We start from the raw sequence: 24,422 nt of genomic DNA on the forward strand, positions 1-24,422 counted from the left end.
ATAATATTTAGAAGCCTATCAACTACTTTAAAAAAGAAAAGTACCCGGGCTGGGAGTAGAATAAGCGCTTCCCTGGCAAGCACAAGGGCCTGAGTTCAATCCCCAGTTCTGTTTTTTTAAAAAAAGAAAGGTATCAATTTTTTTCCTATTCTTTTCCACTTTCTTTGAGACAGGATTTCGCTATGTAGCCATGCTGGCCTCACATTCACAGAAACCCTTCAACCTCCGCCTCCTGAGTGCACAAAATATCGTTTGTGCAACCACCACGCCAGGCACATCTATGAGTTTTTATTAATTAAGGTTATTTGTTATTCCGTTGGAATGGCTTATTTTCCGTGATTCTTAATTGTTCTTTACATGAAAGAGTATGTTAACCTCTGCTTTATGATGTCTGTCCTGAGCACTTCCCTCAGATGGTGGCGTGCATCCTGTTTTACTCTAGCGTACATTCCTGCACAGCTCAAGCCTGCTCATCTTTTATCCCTCCTTTCTGCTGGGAACCCTGCACCCCACCTGCCAGCAAGGTTTCTTTTCTTTGGGTGCTTTTACATTCACACTTTCTCCCATTAACGTTTAACCAACTAGACAGCTACTCTAAATACGTGTTTTCCATACAATTCAATATGCCATCCTCAACCCTGAACTATTACTGTTCCTCAGTGTATTAATGACCTGTCTACTCTGTGCTAGCACTGTGGTTTAGTTACTTTTAGCCTCAGAATATGTTCTGAGGCCACAGCCAAGTTTAAACAGTGAATAGATGCAGCCCTACTCACATCAAACGTGTTACCTTGTCGTAATACAAGCCCTCTTCTGGTGAAAATTCACGCTTGAACTCATCCTCTGCACCGCAGTGCGCCTGTGCACAGATTCGCATGAGCCTCCCAGTGTTACATAACAGAAGGGCAGTATTTGTAGCGTCATCAATGGACTCAAAGTTGTGAATTCCCTTTTCAAGACAAGAAAAGCTTTTTTCCCACAACTGTTGCTCTGCAGCTGACACAGATTTGTTCACTTCACAAAGAAAGAAAGAAAACAATTGTATAAGCGTACATCAGTGTGACCCCCTCAGGCCCTTGATGTGCCGATCTATGGAGGAGCAAAGCAGTGAAGGGTGGCAGGGGCAAGCCAGCCCACTGGGGTCCCCTGTGGCACTCTAGTGTTGTCCTGTCTGATACTGTACAGGAAGTATGCCCCCCCACGTCTATCATGTTGAAGCCCAAATAACCACTGGTTAGGATGTGAATATACTTGGGATCATACATTTAAATGAGGTCATAGGGTAGGGTCCTGATCTAAACACTGCTACAATCATAAAGAATGGAAGACCGGGAGGATTCACAGAGATAAAGGGCTGCATGAGGACACAGCAGAGGTGTCAGCAAACAAGGTAAGAAGACCTAGGGACTCTGAACTGCTGGGACCCAGATCTTGGACTTCCAGCCCTCAGGACCGTGAGACAACCAGTATTTGTAATTAAGCCATCAAGGGGCCAGGGAGATAGTTCAACAGCATACACACCTGCCTCAAAAGGGCAAGGTCCCACATGCAATCCCCTGCACCTGCCTCACAAGTGCAAAGTCCCATGTTTGATTCCCAGTACCACAAAATGAACACGCGGATAATCAATTCACACACACACACACACACACACACAAACTATCATTAAGCCATCAGTCTGAGGTATTTTATTATGGCAAGCCCAGCTCCCAATCACAACAATGAAGCACAGCTCTCCCCATTAACTGACAGCAAACAAGCCAAGTAAAGACATCCGAGTATGGCACTATTCTGTAAACATTCAGAAGCTGCAGGCCCATGCAGTTTTCAGAGGATGCAGCTTGTGCTTTATCTGATTCTGGACTGCCAATTCCCACATTCCCTCACTGGCTTCCCCTTCCAGGTGCACCTTAGATGGCATGAAGTCCTGGGCCAAGCACAGCTCAGCTCCCAACTCGGCAGACGCCCAGAGGTGTTCACTGAACCTGTGGCTCTATCTTAGCCCTTGTCCTTGTCACCCTGTGCCCAGCCTTTTCATGTGCATTTGCTCCTACAGCTCTGGCTTTTTGAGCGAATGGTTCTGAGATGTGCTAACCTTCACAGCTCCGAGTGCACCACAACCGAAACACTAAGTTCGACCTTTGCACATACACGTTCCGCAAGTGACACCGGCTTCACCACGCCGTGCCTCCTGAAGTTCACAGGACCTCCTGCTGATACTTCTCACACACACTGACCCTGTCTCCTGGCTTCCTCCGTACGCTGCCTGCTCACCCGAGAAAGCCCTCCTTTGCTTCTGCTCACTGAGGTTCTACAGTCACCCGCTGCTTCACTCAAGCACTCCTTCTTCCTAAATGTTTTCCTAAACTTTCCTATGTACTGTGCTGGAACCTATTTATAGCATTTCTCAGCTCTGTTCTTATGTCAGGCTTTCCAACTAGATGAGGGACCTGCTCCATAACCAACACAGAGCCCAGCACATGGCTGGTTAGCCAAGTTGTTTCTGAAATGACAAGGTGGCTTAAAAAATAAAAGCAGGGATGAAGACACTGATATGCTGAATCCTAAGAGAAAACAATTCCCCTAGTTATACTCTTGAGAATTTAGCAATAAAATTATTCTCTAATAAAGTACGTTTTAATAACTTACAATCGAGTGTCACAGCTCTTTACTTGACCTAGAAAAAAATCAGCACAACTTTCTACTAAAATAGGGAATAAAGAAGAATTCACAGATACTCACCTAATCTTTCACTCTGTAATGCAGCGGCCTCATTCATATAGAACACGCCAATTTCATTTCTAACATTACCCATTCTCTTCAAAACTCGTTCATAGTGTTCTGGATTTTGGCTTTTTAAGTCACTAAACTGCAAAATCTCATTTGCAGCCTCATAACATTTACAGCTAACTGAAAGTTGATTTTCTAGGTCCATAGATAAATCAGTTGCCCACGCAAATCCTTGTAAGACAGAAAAGAAAAAAATCAACATGAGTCACATGAACTCTTTATCCTACTGGTGCTGCAACCCAGGCAACAGAGCTATATCCCAGGGTCTTTTTTTTTTTTTTTTTTTTCTCCATACTAGAAACTGAACTCATGACCTTGTATCATCACTGTGCCACTGAGCAATGCCCTGGCCTCATTTTGATTCTGACATAGGGCTTGCCTTGAACTCACTATATAGCCTAGGCTGCCCTAAAACCTGAAATTCTCCTGCTTATCCTCCCTTCGACCTGGGATTCCAGGTGGATATCACTGCATCTGCTTAGGACCATTTTACTAGAAAAACTATATTTTCTTGTACCTTTTTTTTTTTTTTTTTGGTACAGGGAATTTCTATGCAGCTTAGACTTGTGGCCAGCACAGCATGTGGTACTGGGGATCGAACCCAGGTCCTTGCACTTGCCAGGCAGGTGCTTAGACTGCTAGGTTATCTTCCCAGCTCTTGCAATATTGATTAAAATACTTTTTGCAAATAAATTCCAAGCATTTCTCATTAGCCAGATTTTCCAAGTTTTAGTTGTATTCTAAACTATACTGATATAATGGTAAGTAGCTTTTATTTTAAATTACAGTAACTGAATAAAGCATCAAGGTTTTTTTTTTTAAATGTATTTAGTACAGGGTCTCACTACACAGATCGGACTCTTAGTGATCCCCTGCTTTCAGCATCCCAAGCACTGGGATTACATGCGTGCCCCACCATGCCCAGTCTCAATCGCTGTCTCAGCGCATCCTGGGGTTGGGGCTGGCACAGCACACAGTCCCAAGTCTAATCCTTGAAAAAGGTACTAGATAAGTCCATAGAGACTTACTGATGCCATCTAGTGGGAATGGAGTAAACTCAGGCACAGGATTCAGTATTCAAGGGGAACAAAGGGATACTCCCTGTTACTAACACTCAAATACATAAGAAAGTATCAACCTTAAAAATATTTTAAATGAAATCACTATGATAGTGATAAAAACACTCTGAAGGCTTTCTGATGTGTCTATTAAATGGAAATGATTACTTGAGGGAAGAGGGAGAAGGAAAGAAGTGGCAACATATTAGCCACTGAGGCATCTGTGCTCTCCTCCCCTCCTGTACTCATCTGGGTGGAAACTGGCAAAACTATTTGAGAGGTGCATATCAAGGGCCATCAATATCTTCAAACACAGTAAGATAAGTTTTTAGTATATTTAAGAAGGGTCTGCAGAAGACTAGACCTCACTGGCTACTGTAAGTGCAAGGTACTGACTATACTAGGCTGAGGGTACCTGAGCTATACATTTTTGTATATCTATCTATCTATATCTATCTATCTATCTATTGTATTTTAGGGAAGGGTCTACGGGGTGTTGAGGGTCTCACTACTAGATCGGACTTGTAGCAATCAGTCTGTTTAAAGCCTTGCAAGAGTTGGGATTACAAACGTGTAACACTACGCCCAAACACAACTGCTATCTCAGCATGCCCGAGGGGCAGGGCCGGCAAGGCAGGCCTGGGGATTGAACTCTGGTTCCTGCACCTGCTTGAAGCTGCTTTAATCTGCTGAGCTACTTGGCTGGCGCTTCAGCCAAGTAGCTGAATTCTGAAGACTGAACAATGTGATAGAAGACAGCTGGCTACAGACCAGCTTTTAAAACTCGATGAACCCTTTATCTTAGCTCCATGGACTCAGCCAAAAGGTAAGTAACGCAGTGACAATTATTATTCTTTTTGAAAAGAAAATGGCTTGGTAAGTTAACTTGAAGCAATGTCTAGAAATACTCATAAGCAGCATTTGAAGGCGAAACAACTACCTTCAGATCTTATTTTATACTTAGCTTATATTAGTAATTATAAACTTAATTCATTTTTTGTGTGTATCATACTGGGACCTTATGCAGACCAGGCAAGTGTTCTGCCACTTAGTCACACCCCAAAGACATTGTTGATTTCAAAATGAACAAATGAAGTAAAACAAAGCAAATGAAGCAGGTATGATGGTGCATGCCTGTAGTCCCAGCGCTTGGGAGCCTGAGGCAGGAGGACTGCCAAGGCTTCAAGGCCACCTTGAATTATAGAGCAAGACAAGAAACAACAAATACTCAAAGACTAATATTTATGCCACTTCTCTGGCAGAAATAATAAATAAAAAAATAAGAAATAATAAGCACGAGCTGGCATACCCTGACAATTGGACTCTCTGTGAAGACTGTGTAGTATCTCCTGATCTTCTTTTGTTTGGTAGTTAAACTCTTCAAGGTGTGCTGCTCTGTTATTTGCATTCTGGGCCAGCATCAGTTGGATATCACCGCAGAGTGTCAAATATTGAGAAAGAAACAGCAGCACTTCAGAAAGCATATTGGTGCAGAGGCAGCAGTAAGTATCTTCATGGAAAATGAGGAAAAGGAGAAAAAAAAAAAACCACAAGAGCATTGCAAATCAATGATCACAGTAAATAAGAAGTCTGAAACTAGTTCAAAGCGCTGGATCATCACAAGAGTTTGTGATCGGTACCATAATGCATTCTTGTATTTAAAAATGAAGCTATTAAACCAGTGTGGGCAGAAGGTAAAATACTGAGTAATGAACACAGCATTGGAAGCTTTTTTAAAAACTCACATGTTATGACAGACAGGAATAGAAGTTGCCTGTGACAGAGATGCCTCTTGTCCTGCCCCAAGCTACGGGACACAGTCACTTGCAGGGGCTTACCATGGCTCTGCAGAGCCAGCTTAATGTATCGCAGCGCCCGTCCATACTTCTGAAGACTCATGGCAGCATCAGACAGCACATAATAGGCCTTCGCTGACTTAAGAATCAGCTGAAGTTTCATCTTATGTTGCCAAGACCCAGGGATCATGCCTGACTGACTGGAATAATTACGCTTCTGAAGGGAGCCCACTGTGATACAGAACAGAAAAAAGAAAGGGTTTTGTTAGAATGTTATCAGGAAACAAAAAAAAAGGATGTATTGCCTGTTTCTTAATCGGAGTGGACAGGGTCAGACACTACTGCCACGACAAGACTGCTGGATACGATGCATTCCTGCCTAAGCACAACACAGTCAAGTGCCAATGTCCAACAAGACCCTTGCTACAGAGCTCCAAGGCCTTCTACTTTCCTAGAGTGGCATCGTTATCACTCTTACAGGGTGACTGCCACAGCTGAGCTCAGGACCATGACAACTGCCTCCTTTCCCCAGTCTGAGCCAACCTGCCACAAGGCACACCTTCCCAAAGCCCAGCTTTCGCCTCACAGCCATCTCCAACCTCAGCACAGCTCACTCCTCTCTCAGCCTCAGCACACAGCTCGCTGCCTACGTAAGGCACCTTCAGGCTTCCTGCTAGTGCACTGCTGCCCAGCAGTCCTGGAAGGTTACTTCCTCTGCCTGCACGGATGCGCTTTTCTCTGTCTCCCACTGAAGGTTACCATTTCTTCTATACCAACACATGACTTCAAGTGCAGCTCTTTTTCCCTCCTTTGTTCCATAAATGGTCGCTTCTGTGCCACACATTGCAACAGGAACCAACACAGTGACATGAACTTATGAGGTCATTACCTTGATAAACCACACCAAACTATACCAAGTGTAATTACAGAGATAACAGCACAAAGCCATGGAAATAAGAACAGAAACATGCCCCGCTGCGGCTGCCTTAAGGTTTCCCATTTTGGGTACACACGTAAGACTTGCAAAGTACTAAAATGCAGCAGGTCAATGTGATGGCTTAATCTGTGCAGGGATTTCTTTGTCTCTGCTCTTAGGAGCACTGTGTTTGGAGCACTGTAAGAAAACCAAACACAAATGAGACAAATGAGACAAACTCTGTGTGTATCCTTAGCATCATTTAGTAGAGGTGGCTAGCCTCAAGGCAAGCAGCAAAGTGCTCACAGAACACTGTAATGAAATCAAGTCATTCTGCCTGTGGATGGGTGAGTATGGAGATTCTGAGCCTGAGCAGGATTTTCAAGAGGGGAGATGGAGGAGGAAGAGACAGAAAACAAATTCTAGAGGGAAAAAAAACAGCAAAAGTCGTAGAGTGAGCCTGTGGGTACACTGCGAGCAGGCTAACCTGGCACACAGGAATACATACACACTGGACAAAGAAATCGTCCCTTCTGTATTCATGGTTTAGTTTTGGGGTTTTTTTGTTTGGTTGTTTTTTTTTTTTGGCGGAACCGGGGATTGAACTCAGGCCACTGTACTTGCCAGGTAAGCGCTTATTCTACTGAGCTGTCTCCCCGAACCCTCTATTCATGGGAAGAAAGAAGATCCAGGAAGCACCTGGCATTAGCCATTTTGCACAAATTGCCTTTCCAAATGTTTTGTAAAGAATTGAAACTGATTAGGGCCAAGAAATAAGGTTTGGGGAAAATATGATTTAGATAAAAAATAAAAAAGGCAAGCAGCAAGATAGCTCATCAGACCAGGCACCTGCTTAGGGAAGTGCAGGGTTTGGGCTGGGTTTGGTTTGCACTAGCCCCACACCCCAGAAGTGCTGCGTAGGCTACCAAATCCAGGCAATGGAACACATGGCTGTAATCCCAGCACTGGGAGGCTGAAAACAGGAGGATCACTATGAGTCTGAGCTGCAAAATGAGACCCTATACCAAATACATAGAAATCAAAAAATAATGATAAATGAATAAAATAAAAAGAAACAAATTTATGTCAAAGTCCACGTTTTGCTTGAAGTAACACTCTTGAGGAACATGCTAGGTACATAAAAATTTATTATATTCAACCTATTCAACAATAAGGCACCCGCTAACCTTTTTATGGTGTATATTATGTACAAAGTTCTAAGCCCTTCATCTATATTAACCTTCCAATCCATAACAACCCTTGAAAGTAGGCACTCTTAAGGGCCGAGGAGATGGCTCAGTAGAATAAGCACATCCCTGGCAAAAAAAAAAAAAAAAGGAAAGAAAGAAAGAACGAACTCTTACTATCTCCAGCATGAGAAAAAGAAAAGTGGGAAAGCCTGCTCTTGGTCAGCCAGGATCAAAGCTGGGCACCCTGCTTCCCAGGCCTGAGCTCCCCAACACCCCACCTTCTACCAGCACAGCAGTTCCCTAGGAGTGCTCAACCAGGCTACACTACCAGCTCATTAGAGGGGGAAGTGCAAGCATGCAGGTTCCTTATGCTCTCACAAGAAATACCTAGGAAACATGAGACCATGCTTGCTTGGTTTTAGATTTCAATGGAATTTTTAAGTATGTTTCTCTACTTCTAGATCACATGAGATCGTTCTCCTTTCTTTTAATGAATGCCTTAATTGACATGTCTGCTGTTGACAAAAGATCAGTATATTATTGTACTGAGGGCCTTATTTGCACATCAATTCAACTTACTTTTGTCCAAAAACAAGGCCATCTGCTTCTCTAGCCCCTCAGGACCGACTCTTGTGGATTCATCTTCGTATTTTAAGGGGATTGGGGTGCTGGGATCAGCTGCAGGAAGGTCACTTTCCTTTTTGATGCTGCTATCTACAGATTTTAAACCCTTTAAAAAAGAAAAAAAATACAAATTACTAATAGTCAAATGAAAACTAAACACAAGGCATAATTTCTATCTTAGAAACAAACTGCAAACCTGTGTCTGATCTAAAGATTTGGGAGACAATGATTTTGTTCACTCTTTGAGCTTAAGAAAAAAATCTCGGGGCTGGTGAGATGGCTCAGTGGTCTAAAACACCTACTTAGAACAAGTTTAGCAAAGCACAGGGACCATGGTTCAATCCCCCAGCACCACATGCCAGCCAGCCCCGCCCCCTGGTGGGCTGAGCTGGCCACACACACACACACACACACACACACACACACACACAAAATTAAAAAAGAAAGAAAAAAAATCTCAGCTGAATACTATTCAAAATAACTTTTAGATGCCAAAACATAAATGCTATGTGAATATCAAGTATAAACTTGATTGCAAAAGCAAAAAGGACACTTAGACCTACCTCTAGAACATAGCTGAGCACCAGTCTACAGCGTTCTTCCGTGTCATGGCAAACTGGAAATGCACAACTGGGCTTCAGAAACAAATATTGAAAATTACTAACATAGTACTGACACACACATTCAATGGCTCCCATTTTCTGGCGATTTGGACACTCTACAAACCAATTCAGAAGTGTGCTTTGGAACTCAGCTTGCTGTGGTATCTGATGGGAAGCTTACTGGACTATTTCGGTTTGCAGATTAAACAGTAAGCATCAACAACAAAAATTCTATTTAACAACAAAGACCTTCCAGCTGATATGCTGCTTTAACTGTTCAAAATTCTAAAAGGAACTCTTTTATGACAAAAAAGCAAGACGGCAATGCTTTAGATAAATGCATACCAAACCTAACAGGTCAGCTCAATTCCTAATTAGCACTGATAACTTGGTAGCACAAGTTAACACTATCATCAATTTAGCAAACGTTAACACGTATTACCCATCACCCAAAGCCTCACTGTATAATTTATCTGACTAATTAGGGACAGAAAAACAGTTAACAACCCACCATCCGCTAAGTAATAACGTGTGTAAGGGCCTCTGGGAAGCATTTCATTTGGCTGATTCCTAGGAGGCTGCAGTTACTGGGTTCCTTTCACAGAGAAGCTCACACAGATGGCAGAAGAATTTACCCAAGAACACAATGAGTAGTGGAGAAGCGGGGACTCAGGAGCCCACGCCGCCTGCCCGTTCTTCAAGTCACCAAACACAGATGACATAAAGCCAACCAAGACATGTTCTCATGAATGCTACCACCACTTTGCGTGCTCCCAGACACTGGTAAAAAGTGCTGCCTCTATCAAAAGAAAAGTGATACTAACATACTGTGACATCTTCAATTATCATCTAACTGCCCTGTAAGTCCAGGGTCCCATGTTCCAAATACATGTAACTCTGGAAATCCATAACATACTCTAAATAGTTTTTCCTCCAGTGTGAGGCTCAAGCTAAAAGGGAACTAAAATTGACATGAACAGCCCTTTAGCCAAATGTTTCCTGAATACCTAGTCTGTGTCTAGACAGGGAGGCACAGAGCTGGCCACCTACAGGAAGCTTATATTCTAGTGATGGGAGACAAAAGAAAGTGCTTCAGGTACAGATAGGCTCCATGAAGAACACAGAAACAGCCTGCTCTTAAGGACCACCTCCTCAAGGGGACATTTCCGTCAAGATGTAGGGGCTGGGAAAAGACAGCCAGGAACAAGTCCGGGGAAGTGAACGGTCCAAACAGAGATGGCAGCAGGGAGCACAAAGGGCCTCAAGGAATCTGTAGGCTTTGAAAGACAAAGTCACTGTGGCTATGGGCCATGGGAAAGGACAAAGGAAAGGAAGAGGTGAGCAGGAAGACAAACAGTGTTTCAGTTAGAGATGCATCCTCACATGTTTACATCCCTTGGCTGAATACAAAGTCTCCATGTGAAAGTGAACCTCAGAACTCCAACTAAGAGGTTATCTGCAAGTATATTTCAGTTCAGGGACTAGCCAGAACTCTTTTAAGACTGACCTGGATCTGAGTATAGGAAGGCAGTAGGTGAGGAAGTATCTGGGGCCACAGCCTGATGGTGGGAGCAGGCAAAGCAACTGTGCCCTGAGAAACCTAAAGCGTGTGAGTAGCTAGGATCCGTCCGGGCGGATACTTGTGCAGGGTCACAGAAGAAGTATAGTGGTCCTATGTAGCATGAGAATAATGCACCTCGTGGGGAGATAGCTCAGTAGAATAAGCGTCTGCCTGACAAGCACCAAGTCCTGAGTTCTAGCCCCAGAACCGCAGGAAGAAAAAAAAAAAAAAAAAAAAGAACAATGCACCAGATCACCACCTAAATGGTAAACTGCTTTTCTTCCTCTCACCTATGTTTAAAACACAACCAATGCACAATTTCCCAGACACTCAAAAACCATACAGAGGTGTATGGACGAGGAGATACGGCTATACACTGGTGAGCAGGGACACAAATTTCCTACAGAAAAAATGAATGTGTGGCTATCTGGTTTACATGCTTGTCTCCCAGACTCTGGCATGTGGGTCAGTTGCCCCAGGGCCATTCTACTCCACTTAGGGGTTCTAAAAGTAAGCTGAAGAATTTATAAACCTAGTAATTATTACTACTGCAGCTTAAAAGAATGTACTCAAGTATCCATGTTTTCTGAGGCTAGTTGTATTCAATGAACAACAGTTCTTATTTCCCCCGATAAAACTAGAAGATAAACTTTAACATGCTTACTCTGATCTGATGAATGGATTTGTATTTTTCTGGTACTGACAATTCTCCAACGGACTTAATTATAGCTACTGCTTTGTTATCATCTGAGGGATCAGAGCTGGTACTGTAGGATCCATTTTCATCACTGTCTGGCATTTCCTCTTCCTCTTCGCTGTAACTTTCATCAGAATTTTCATTTAAAGGAGATTCTGAACTTTCTTCTTTTTTAGGCTCATCCAATTGAAAAAGTTCTGACAGCATGAAATTGGCTGAAGCAATAATCTTAAGAGAGAAATACCGATAAGTGACTGCTATCAACATTGTCTCATCTAAAGGATAATCAGGGGCCGGTTAGTTAGTTCAGGTGAATAAGTGGTTGCTGGCAGGCATAAGGTCCTGAGTTTGAGCCCTCCTACCACCAAAAAAAAAGGGGGGGGGGAATCAATTTTACTACAATACTAACAAGTTTTCAGAAGGGTTCTGCGCATAGGCTGTGTTCAGTAGACTATAATACCATACACAACTGTTCCTGTGTTTCAGAGTTTAAAATTCCCAGAATGTGTCCTGTCAGTTCCTCACAGGGCTTATGATTCTCCTGCCTCAGCCTAATTCTCAGAGTGCTGTGGTTACAGGTTTGTGCCACCACACCCAGCCTGATTGTTCTTAAAATTTGTATGTATATAATGATTTAAGCAATTTATGATTTATATGATTTACAATACATATGCATACACTCTATCATCTATTCTTAACCATCAATATTCAATAGTCTTAATACCATTTTCTGACTTACACATAAACTATGCAATTAGCATTAAACACTACTACCGCACTCAGCAATTATTTTGCCATTTTTCTAAAAAAAAAATCTGATGATGGCCTCGAGGATAATTTTTATCTCTAAATTGGACGTGGCTGTGATTAATAGTACAGAAAAACTAAAGAAAACACACATATCCTACATACAGTATCTCGTGATTTAAGCAAGATATAATTAGCTTTATACCAACTTATGCATTCTTCAAATTACGACAGGGTTGTGTAACACTGTGGAGTGTGTGCTGAGAGAATAGTTTACCACTCCAGCTGATTGTAGAATATGAACTTTATTTACATGAACAAGTGAAAAGATAGCCATTTATACAGAGGCCTTTTAAAAGATACAAGACTGTCACCTTTTAATAGTGGCAAAAGAAACCGTAATATATTAGAATTATATGAGTTAAGTGTACAAAACAGTGCTACCCAAGAGAAGCATAATGCAAGCCACATACAAAATTTTCAATCTGCTAGTAGTGGTTGCACAAAAAGTGAAATCTGGTAAAATTACCAATAATATTATATTCAATTTGGAATCTACAGAACAGTCAACATTTGTGTACACATACACTCTTCAAAATTCAGTGTGTATGTCACACTGTCAGCACATTCAGTTCAGATGAAGTCCATTGTAAATGCTCAGTAGCCACATATAGTAGTGGCTATCACACTGGACAGGGCAGGGGTGGAATTGAATTAGGGAGCTTTATTTTTTTTATTTATTTTTTTTTTGTGGAATCAGGGATTGAACTCAGGCCCTTGCGCTTGCCAGGGAAGCGCTTATTCCACTGAGCCATCTCCCCGGCCTAGGGAGCTTTATTACTTAGACAATTTTCTATCAGAACGCTAGAGTCTTACCTGTGGATGCCTGCTTTTGTCCAGCAACTTAACACAATTAAGAAGCAATGTTCTAATTGTCCCATAGTGTTTCTTATTTTGATTCTTCTTCATCATCATGTTACAAGCAACCCTGAAAGAAATGTTTACGTCAGCTTTAATCCTCATCCATCATTTTTTGCAAGACTAAAGTCTAGGCACACATATATTTTTCCAACAGAAAGAGAAATATAAGAAGCAAGTAAACATATGTATTTTTTTTTAGTAATTAAATATTGTATTTTAACCAACCCACCCCAAAAAGCTTATCCTTGGTTTACAATCAAATAAGATTAACATTTGGTATAATGTATTGATGTCTGTATGTCGAAGTCTAAATGGATGGAAACCTTAAAAGGTATTTAACATTCTTGGCATGCTGTGGCTGTGCACTTAAAATCTTACATAAGACCATTCACCTTAAATTCTTAAAGCACTCACTTATATAAGAGAATGGCCACTGGCATTGTGAATGGGTTCTGGTACTTGTCTTCAGTTTCTTCACACAGAGTAGTAAGATCATAGAGCTTCACTATATCACTGCCACTTGCTGGTAAAGAAAAATAAACACATCTTATTTTATTTTATTTATTTATTTATTTATTTTGGTGGAATCGGGGATTGAACTCAGGCCCTTGCGCTTGCCAGGGAAGCACTTATTCTACTGAGCCATCTCCCCGACCCCACATCTTATTTTATAGTAGTTACACAAATCAGTTATTGTACAGTCAGGAATTAACTTACCTTTAAAAAGCCAATATGTATGTCCTTCTTTGGTACAATTAGATTTCAGAAATGACAAAATATTCTGTGCAATATCTTTTATGACTTTAGTAGAAAAGTTAGAGTTTTCCAAATTGGGTATCTCTTCTGTCTTTATCATTTCATATTTCTGTAAAACACATATAGAACACAGTTTTAAGAGGAAACCTGAAACAATCTTTCTAATTAAAAAGCAGCCAGATACAGGATATAAATCCTACAAAATAGAAAGTTATGCAGCACAGGAGTGTTGCTTTTTTTTTTTTTCCTCCTGTATTTTAGAGTGTTCAGAGTCTCAGTACTACACTGGACTTGTAGTGATCCTCCTGTTTACAGCCTCCCAAGGGCTAGGATTACATGCATGCACCACCACACCCAGTCTCAATCACTCTCTCAGCGCACCCCAGGGTGGGACTGGCACAGCAGGCCCGGGAATTGAACCCCTGGCCCCTGTGCCTGCTTGTTGAGCTATTGCCAGCCAAGGAGAGTTTATTTATTTATTTTTATTTATTTATTTATTTATTTATTTATTTATTTAATTTTTTGGCCAAGGAGAGTTTAAAAGGAGGTTTAAATCTTCCTGCTCCCACATCAAAGGGAGCTGACCCACCCCACCTGCAATGGTGGCTCCCTACCAGTCACTCCCAAGAGTCAATCCTAGACACACAGCCTCGGGTCAAGGCATGATCACATTTCTGCTGCACCACAGCACAGAAGGTACTCAACAACACTTCCTTTTCCATCTGATTGGATGGATTTTGACTGGCAAGATGGCAAATGAAGGCAGAACTTTAAAAACCATGAACTTCTGGCCTACTCTTTCCCCTAATACTAGAGTCAGTGGCTTGAGAGAAGATTATCACTTGGGATGTTTTCCCAGTAGACATTTTCCTTCATTAAGCTGTGGACTCTTTCTTTGCAGGGATGGAGCACAGCGGGTGGAAGTGGCAATGGCAACAAGAGTAAAGACTGCACAGCTGGCATTATTGCTATTTTTAAAATGCATCGATATTTTTTCCAGCTTGTCTTCTGTGCAGACCTTCCTCAATGCCTCTTACCACATTTTCTGAAGTGCTGTATGACCTGAAACTCCAAAATCAATCAGAACATAACACCAAACAGTTGTCCAAGGTCGGTTTTTATCCTTCTTAGTTCATCTCCAGTTTTCACTTTTGTTATTCACTCCCTTAAAACACTTCTTTCCCACTTTTTACACTGCATTGTTCTGGTTCTCATCTCTCAATGACCCATCCTCCTACCCTTGTAGGGAAAGGCTCTGATGTGTGATTGTAATAAATCCTTGGTGATGAAATCTATTAGTCCCTAGGAAGATGGCGCTTTAATTTTTTCTCTAGACTTTCTTTTCTAATTGCTGCACCATCACAATGCTCACTGGACATTTTTATCATGTCCTCAACCTGAGTATGTCATGGAAACATATAACTTCCTGCCTAAATCAATTAAGTGGCCCTGTCTCAGCAAGTGATATGGCTGTTACTCTGGTCCCAAAACCCTGGGATTCCATCAGGTCTTCCTCCCTTGCACCTCACAAACACTGGACTTGCTTCTCTCCTCTTTCCTGGCTCCCCCACCAGCCTCTCCCTATATGGTGCCACTTAAACGGTGATGATGTCACAGTACGTATACAAAGAGATATGAGGGTCAGCTAAATAGCTGAGCGGATTACAGTGCCTGCTTAGGCATAAGCAGGGCCCAGGAATTCCATCCCTGGGCCTGACTTTCCAGCCCCGCCCCCTGGGCAGGCTGAGATGGGGATTGAGACTGGGCGTGATGGCACATGCCTGTAATCCCAGCACTTAGGAGGCTGTAAACAGGAGGATCACTATGAGTCAGATCTATTCAGTGAGATCATGCAGACCTTGTCCTAAATGCAAAAAAACAAAACAAACAGAGACAGGGATCATCCTGATCCTGGCATACTATCAGCCTAAGAAACAAAGAAACTATCTCTCTAGTACATGTGTGTACCTAGTATATACAGATATCTCTCTTTGTACATACATATAACATATACGTGCACTATATATATAAATAAAAGTATATATCTTTTGGTTCTTTTTAAGAAGAGTACTTTTTAAGAAGCCACAAGTGAAGAAAAAAAACCAAAAAAGCCACAAGTGATTGTGAATAACAGCTTAGGTTGATAATCAATGAATGGGTTAGCATCAAATCCAGAAAATTTACTCAAACACTGGCACCAGCACCTACTAGCCACAGATTCTGGGCAACTCACTAGGCTTCCTGACCCTCAGTTTCCTTATCCATCATATCAAATGAGAATAATACTAGATGTGGTTACTAAGAAGATCAATAAGGTAACCCACATGAAGCACTTGGTAGTGTCTGGAACCAAATGCGCACACAACGAATGCCAGGCATTGCTACCACTGTCCAATCTTCCTATCTCCTGTAGTACGAGTACTTGTAAGTAACTTACACTATTCATAAAGGCACTGCAACATAGGACCAGTCTTCATTTCTTCTAGGCCTCCCCACCTATTACCAAGCTACTTCCAAATTAATGCTGTAATACAATGAATTTCCTTCCAGAAGTAAAGTGTTCATGGTTTCCACCTAAAGGAGGAAGTACAACCTCTTTTTGAGACTGGGTCTCACTATTAAGTCTGGCTGGCCTTGAACTTGCTATGCAGCCAGACTGGCTTCAAGCTGTAATCCCTGCCAACGAATGGGACTATACGTTTGCACCTATGGTACCCAGACAGGTACAAACTGTTTAGCTGGGCATTCAAGGTTCTCCAGTATCTGGACATGACTTTTTGTAACTATATCTGAATCTGTTGCTTAATCTTGTGTTCACTAACTGAATTTATTTTTTATGCTTTCCTTTGTGGAGATGTGTCTTTTAAAATGCACCTTAGATTTTCAGATACTAGCTATCACTCAAGTATGGGAATAACCAACTTCTTCCATGAAGTCTTCTGTCCTGGCCAACACAGAGTGATCTCAACCTTCCTGTATTCAGACCTGTGTAAGTACAACACGCGTAATACTTCCTGTCTCCTCAAGTTTTCGCTGCACATTATTACTTCGCACTTGTACATCTGAGTAAGTAACCAGATATATTCTGCTTCCCTCTAATAACGTCATGGGAATGAAATGTTCCTAAACAGAACATGCTCCGAGAGCTCTGTTATCATTGTTGAATTCTCACAGTGGTCTTCACAGGAAAAAAAAAATCCTGCAAATCCACAGTACTTGTAAATGAAAATACACATTCACTGTACAGACAGTTTCAATTAAACATTATACGTACTTGGTATTAACACTAGAATTATACAGTTACAAATGTATGTCTTAGTATACAGCAGAACCTTAGTTCAAGAACACTTCTGCATGCAAACAATTTGGTTCACAACAGAAGTGTGGCAAGATTTTGTTCTCCTTTACAAAATGCATCTTGTGACAAACACAATCTTGGCCATCTTTTCAACATAACAAACCTGGCCATCTTTTCTAAAATTGTAAAACAAATTAAATTTGTGACCTAAGGTATCACTGTATTTATAAGCTAACTTCCCATGAATTATCCATAAAATTATACTCCTATAACTTCTAGAATTTTGCTATAACCAAGTTAAGTGTAAAAACACTCCTATTTTAGTTTTTTCATATCTTTCTTATGAAAAATACACTTTAGCACTCAAGGGCTTTAAAATCTTTCATGACAAACTCTTTAACAATTAGCTTTCAAGATCTTATTAGCAAAGTCACACTGTGTCTTACCTGTACAATTCCATTTACATGAAAACACATCACGAGCTCAGGTACATTGCATATCAAGTTGTCCAACCAATAGTCAATTCCAGTTAGCACATTGATTGGCTTGTTGTTATCCCTAAGAATGCAAATTCCTAGTGTTATTTGGTTTAGTTTTCAATGGCAAGCAGAAACAATCAGTGACACCAAGCACTTGGAGGCAAAGTTTTGTACCATGATGAACTCTACTCAGGATCATTCCCAGAATATCAGACCCTGATCTCTCATGGTCTAGGCTTATATGGGACAAGCAAGCAGGAAGTACAGAGGCAGAATGGCTTTCAAATGGAGACGGGGTTCTACAATGTGTATCACAGTGCCCAGCAGTTTCTAAGAGACAGGAGCACTGAAACTGGAACAGGAACTATGACCTGGGCAACTAAGAAGCAAGGGTACCGAGCATAATGGGGAGTGACAGGTTCTGCTACAAATTAAGATGTTTAAAATTGAATCATCTGATGATTATTTTCCTATTTAAGTACTTTTGCTCTATTCTCCCTTGATGGAAATGCCATATATGCTTTCTTGACTGAGGACATAAATATGTAGTGCAACATTTCTGTCATACCCAACATCTTCTCTAAAGCTTGGTCTCACTAGCATTGTAAAGTTTTCAGTAAGAGTAGAAGGAAATATATAACCTTAAGTCTCCTGCATGCTCCTCACACAACCTGAGAAAACACGGAGCACTGCACCTAATGTCACACTGAACTCACACTGGGTTAGGGAAACAAATACACATGCATTATTAAGAAGAATGCTCACAACCAGTTAACAGGAAGCTGTCAAACCACCTCTTAAACTAATTAAATATATTTTCTTGTAACCTCATAAGCTATAGGTTCAAACCCAAAAGGAGGCAAGTACAACAGATTTCAGAGGTCTGTCCAGTTAGGTCTGGAATGAGCAGTTAGCTACGGGGGTGTCAGCATTTGCTGACAGCAGGCAGGTCCTGCCTTACTGTGCTCATTGCCATGGCAAAGGAAGTGGAGAAGTGAAAACAATCCAGAAAAAGAAGAGGATGCCCAAAAAGATAGGGAGCAACAGATGGCACACTAATGCTGAAGTATTTGAACATTAACATGAGGGAGACCACAGCACAAGATGTTGGCTCACCTGAGACGTAAGCTGACTGCTGGGTATCTGCCTCCACCAAAAATAGGCATGTTTGATCCAACCAACATATGGATATCTTCAAATGTCCACAGAATATTCCGAACAAAATCATTTTTAAGACCCTTTAATTTAAAAGGAGAAAAAATATAACTAAAAGCAGAACTACAATTTGCCCCAACAGAAAGATCAGAAAAAGAGAGAGACAAGGTAAAGTCAGAGTGTTAATTGGCAGAATCAAGTGGATTTTGTCCCTAAAAACTCCAGTTGAGACTAGGATTTAAGTGATGACTGGCGACTAAGTATTTTAACTTGACCATATTGAAAGCATACCTGACCGTTCTCCCCATCATTGAACAAAGTACTCAGGTTTTGTTCTTTGGGTGCTGAGGCCACATGCCCCACTATGTATGAGGGCTCAAGAGGCTCATGTTCCTGTGAAAAGTGCAAGGATAACGGTGATTCTGCTGCCAACACTGCTTAAAACTGATCTGCTTTAAAACAGCAACACCTAAGCATCAAAGCCCACACCTGGATCTACCTTTGTGAATCAAGCTTGTGCTGTTGAAATCACAGCATTCATCACTTACTGCTTGCATTAGTGCCCAATTATCACAGCCTCATGAAGGTAATCATATTTAGATCTTACTCAAATGGGACAGAGGAAGGAGCTTACAAAATCCCTAAGTCTCATTTTCTCATCCACTGGTACATGTCACCACCATTGCTCTGTAAGCCCACCCCATGTCTTCTAAACTGAAAAATTCCTCAGCAACTCAGCCAAAGTTTGAAGCATCGTTCTAACAGTGGTCTTCAGTTTAGTGTGTCCAAACGCGATTTCTACAGCAGCTAAGATCCCTGAAAGCTAGGGAAACCTCTGCAGTTATGATGGGAAAAATGCGGCTTACTACTGTCCTTGCTTTGTAGAGTAACCATGTCTACTGTTGCCCCCTTCCTTCAAAAAAACAAAAACTAACATCTTCTCAGGGTCTTTTTTTTTTTTTTTTTAATTTTTTTTATTTATGTGTGTGTGTGTGTGTGTGTGTGTGTGTGGCCAGCTCAGCCCCCAGGGGGCGGGCTGGCTGGCATGTGGTGCTGGGGGATTGAACCGTGATCCCTGTGCTTTGTTCTAAGTAGGTGCTTTAGACCACTGAGCCATCTCACCAGCCCCCTCTCAGGGTCTTATAAGAAAAAAATCTACTTCATTTTTATACAACCTAGGGTTTCCTGAACTTAGCTTCAGAACACTTTTTGGTTTTAATATATTCGGTAGAGTTAATTTCGGGAAAAGACTTCGCTGTGGTAAACTCAGTCTAAAATGCAATTTGCCATCCATACATACTACCTGCAGCCTTTAATGCCAATTTTCTGCTTGATCCCAAGATCAACATGTGTGCATGCTGCTTATTCTATACAATCTTGTCTCTCCTCTTCTGCGCCTCTGCCAGCAGGCTTGGGGTCTACCTACAAATGCACATAATTTCAAGCCAGGATATCTTCAACATATCTACTGTGTCTTGCTTTCTCCATCAGTAGCCCTAACAGAACTTCAAACTTTATTTTGTTGTCTGTACTTGAAGACAAATGATCAACTTAAGGGCCACTTCCCAAAATTACTTGCCAAAAAACTCCTTTGGGAGGAGTGCAGGCTGTGGGTTACAATGTTCTCACAGATCATTTGGCTCCAAGGTCCCACAGACACTTGTGTGACCTCTACTACTGCTTACAAAGGGCTCAACCTGGCAGTTTTAGTCTGGGGAACAAAAATCGATGAGGTCATAGCCTGCAAATGTAAATAAATTTTTTAATGTGGAAATTGTAGCAGTACAAGACATTTTGTAAAATACTACTTTTATCCAACTACCTGTGTATGGGCTTGCCACTGCCAAGATGCTGACTGCTTCCAGGGCCTTCCTTAGTGTGTATGGAGTAAATGGACAGAGTCAATTACTGCAGCGGGAACAGGACTGAGGTCAGAAAGAGCTGCATTTAAACCCTATCTTGGACTGCACAAGTTGCTTGACCACAGAAAAACATCTGCTTTTCATGCTTCACTTCAACACTTATTGCATGTGGAGCTCCAGGGAGGGAAACAAATTCATACAAATGTATATCAAAGTGCTGAGCACAAGAGGCATTAAATAAATGCCATTCTGTTTCCTGCACACGTGTGTTTTACTGATTCTCTAGTGTCTAAGATCTTTCACAGTGATTCTAAGCAGGGAAAGAAGACAAAGAAGCTGAGAGAAGGGCAAGAGGGGCAGTAGCAGAGGGCTATTTCTAGTCTGCAGCTCTTTTATCAGGTACGACCTTTGAAGATAAACAACACTAAGTGAATTTTTAAAAAAAACTTTTGATGGTATATAATCATAAAATAATGCACATAATACATTAACAAAATTATCAATAATAGAATTAAGAGAATTAATTTTAATTTACATATTTTTCCTGAGTTGCTGAAGATGGACTCTAAGAACTCATATATGCCAGGAAAGTGTTCTATCACTGATTTATACCCACTGCCCCTAAGTTACTAAACAAATTACCACATAATTATTATGCAAAGCATAACATGGGATAATACTTCTACCACTTAAACTTCCCTCACTTATGGTAAAAAACTTAAATCCACTCTGCAGTTTTAACTCAAATTTTGTATATTTAAAAGCCTATTTCTGGGCCAGCCAGATAGTTTAGCAGACTAAAGCACCTGCTTAGGAGGCATAGGGACTGGGTTCCATCCAGGTGTACAGTGCCAACGCAGCCCCTAGGGTGCACTGAGGGCCACTGAACAGGGCGTGGTGGCACACACCTGTAATCCCAGCACTTGGGAGACTAAAAACAGGGGGACCACTACAAGTCCGATCTGTGTAGTGAGACCCTATACACTCTGTACTAAATGCATACAGCTGATCCTTTCTCAGTGGACTAAGCACCTACTTTTTTCTTTTTTTTTTTCTTTTTTTTTTTTTTTTGCGGTACTGGGATTGAACTCAGGACCCTGCACTTGTCAGACAGGTGCTTATTCTACTGAGCTATTTCCCCGGCCCTATGTACCTACTTTGGCAAGGGCAGGGACCAGGGTTTAATCTCAAGTCCAGCATGCACTGCAGACCCTGCCTCCAGAGCACACTGAGCCAGGGAATGAGTCTGGGCATTGTGGCCCACATCTGTAATCCCAGAGTTGGGGAGGCTGAAAACAGGTGGATCAATACAAGTCACATCTGCATAGTGAGACCCTGTACCAAATACATACATGAAAAAATAAAAAAGAACCTATTAAAGCTAAAGTCAAGTAACATGCATGCACTCCTCAATTCTATGATTTGTGAAGACAGAAACAATCTGGAAGAATAGTGTTTATTATACAAGAATACACACAAAAACAATTTAGGAAGTTATTGATCTATTTTTATCTTTTAGGTTTATCAATATGTTTTTCTGAATCTATACAAACACCAATTTATATTTGAGGAGTTTAATTCCTAATAGACATAATGAAGAAAAAACAAGCAATAACAAGAAACCAAGACATGACACCAAGTCCAACACATTCTAAAAGCTTTATACTATGAATATAGGCTAAGATGCAGGAGCTTCAACCAGAAAATCTTAAGATATGTTAGGACTAACAATATGGTTACAAGTTTATAGGAAAACAGTACTTACTGTTTCTGTTGTTGTTGTTGGTTTTGTTTTTTTTTTAACTTGATGAAAAGTTTGTGTCTTTTTGAGAAAGGGTCTCACCATAAAGTGAGAATGGCCTTGAGCTCACTTTGTAGCCCAGGCTGGTTTGAAATTCTCAAAGAAAGAGTCTCACCATACAGTGAGACTGGCCTTGAGCTCACTTTGTAGCCCAGGCTGGTTTCAAATTCTCAAAGATCCTCCTGCCTCACCCTGAGAGCTGGGATTACAGGCATGCACCACTTAAAATGTTTTAAATGAAATAAGCCTGATTTAGTCATTCAAAATAGCTCTTGTGAATTCTACCATAAAATACTGAAAAAAAACCCTATTTCTTCTAATTGTGATATACAAGTCAGTAGTTTTATTTGTTTGTCTGTCTTTTTAATAAAATAGCTGGTTCTGCCTTCCTAAGTGAGTTTACAGAGTTATTATTCAAGTACTAACGAACCTGACCAGAAGCACTGGGGTCTTCAGAAACAGAGGAAGCCATTTCAAAGGGCGCAGGCCATGAAACCCTTTCTGAATCATGTGTCTCATCCGAACTGGGTGACTCCTGCTGTTCTGCAGCAGAGGGGACAGGCTGGGCAGCTCCATCACCATTGATACTGGGGAAGTAAGAAATTTTTTTAAAAATCACACTATTACTAAAGTTAACATCACATTACAGTGTACCTATTGGTAAAAACTAAGACACTGTAATCAAGCATTAAATTTGTAAAACAGGAATAAAACAAGAAAAACTTGTTTGTAGTTGTCTCTTACTTTTCACTCACTGCTGGGAGAAAATAACCAACATTCAAAATAAAGGAAAGATTTATTTAGCCTATGGTTTGTAGGGGTTTCAGTATGTGCTCAGATCTCTCCCACCAGAGTGGCCCATGACAGAGGGCAGCAGTTCATGACAGAGACAGTGAAGAGCAAAGGGAAGAGCAGCAGCTACAGCTTCTAGTCAGCCTCTCTCCCTTCCTTATGTTATAAACAAGCTAACCTGGGGCTGGGGATATAGAATTCACACAATGTCCATGCCCTCTTCTCACAGGGGATAAGGATGTTTACAAACTAAGACTCCTGGTTCTCTGCTGAGTCACTTACATTTCTAAACTTCTCAAACTGACACAATATACCAACCAGTACAGCACTGAAGTGACAACTGGTGGTTAACTTGAATCAGCATGGTGCTGGGTACAGAGGGTTAACGCTTGTTGCCAACAGCATAAAAGGAGAAAGAACTGGGGAGGAAGACAGGGGTTACTGAATCTCTTGAAGAAGCTTGTCATGCTAGCTTTCCTGGTACTAACTTGGCTAGTCTCACTGGAGAAGGTCAGGACCTTACTATTGCTAAGGATGCCTAGAGTGCTTGTGGGAGAGCTCTGCTACTTTGAGCATCACTTCCTGGCTCCAGAGCAGATGCCTGGGCCTGCTGCCACAGAGCCTTCATTGCACAGGTGCAGACTTTCTAGCTTCTATCGCTCACCTTTGGGCCTTCCTAGGGCAGAGCCTTGAAACAGACTTATATGAGATAGTGTCCTGGGCTCTATCTAAGCCTCCAGTCGGACTCAGAGGACACTGTCATGGGCTCTAGGTCTTCAGCTGGACTCATGCAGGATATGGCTATTGGACCCAGGCCCTCAGCTGGATTCTTTGGGTCTTTAGTGTGTGGACAGATTTCCCATGCTCATTTGCATTTCAGTATTTGGATGAATATTGTAAAATAATCCTATAAATTATATGCTCCATAATAAATTGTTTCCCTTGCAAACCCAACCACAACAGTGTTAATATCACTGGCAAAACTTAATTTTACCAATATATTTTTCTTCCTAAGAGAAGCATAAACAAGTAGCCAAGTACCTGTAATATAAAAACTTGGAAAGAATAGCCTTCTGATACCAGTGCTCCTTGCTCTTCTTCTTCCTTTGCCACTTCTGATCTATCAATCTCTGGTAAAACTCTTTCAACCATGTCCAATCACCTGTCTGAATAATGTGAAAAATTATTAAACAAATGTAATAAACAAATGAAATGATGTATCACCTCAGCTATGGCTCAGATTCTCAACAGCCCCCAAGGCTCCCGTCAGGTTTGCCCCTACCCAGCGGCACTATGAGGTAGTGGTGGAATTTGAAGGAGGGAGAGCCTAGTGGAAGGAAGTTAGATCACCAGGGATACCGAAGGAGATTCTGGAAT

The 24,422-nt window shown here is 41.4% G+C and overlaps 1 protein-coding gene across 4 annotated transcripts in view; it reads right to left on the bottom strand.

Moving 5' to 3' along the window:
• The window catches only part of LOC101565830 (erythroid differentiation-related factor 1), a 39,973-nt gene that overhangs the window by 8,974 nt on the left and 6,577 nt on the right, over window positions 1–24,422 (bottom strand). For 2 of the 4 annotated variants that reach the window (XM_023708899.1, XM_023708898.1), the window contains exons 5-19: window positions 24,087–24,211; window positions 22,684–22,840; window positions 18,882–18,983; window positions 18,552–18,673; window positions 17,403–17,514; window positions 13,620–13,767; window positions 13,317–13,425; window positions 12,858–12,969; window positions 11,202–11,462; window positions 8,938–9,009; window positions 8,330–8,480; window positions 5,687–5,875; window positions 5,158–5,358; window positions 2,743–2,961; window positions 791–1,014 (exon numbers count right to left, since the gene is read on the bottom strand). In XM_023708899.1, the coding sequence (XP_023564667.1) occupies window positions 791–1,014; window positions 2,743–2,961; window positions 5,158–5,358; window positions 5,687–5,875; window positions 8,330–8,480; window positions 8,938–9,009; window positions 11,202–11,462; window positions 12,858–12,969; window positions 13,317–13,425; window positions 13,620–13,767; window positions 17,403–17,514; window positions 18,552–18,673; window positions 18,882–18,983; window positions 22,684–22,840; window positions 24,087–24,211 (2,304 nt within the window). The remainder of the gene's footprint in view (window positions 1–790; window positions 1,015–2,742; window positions 2,962–5,157; window positions 5,359–5,686; window positions 5,876–8,329; window positions 8,481–8,937; window positions 9,010–11,201; window positions 11,463–12,857; window positions 12,970–13,316; window positions 13,426–13,619; window positions 13,768–17,402; window positions 17,515–18,551; window positions 18,674–18,881; window positions 18,984–22,683; window positions 22,841–24,086; window positions 24,212–24,422) is intronic. The other 2 variants (XM_023708901.1, XM_023708900.1) reach the window with 2 other exon arrangements.

Source organism: Octodon degus, unplaced genomic scaffold, assembly GCF_000260255.1.
Source record: "Octodon degus isolate 3935 unplaced genomic scaffold, OctDeg1.0 scaffold00010, whole genome shotgun sequence".
NCBI classification, from domain to species: domain Eukaryota; kingdom Metazoa; phylum Chordata; class Mammalia; order Rodentia; family Octodontidae; genus Octodon; species Octodon degus.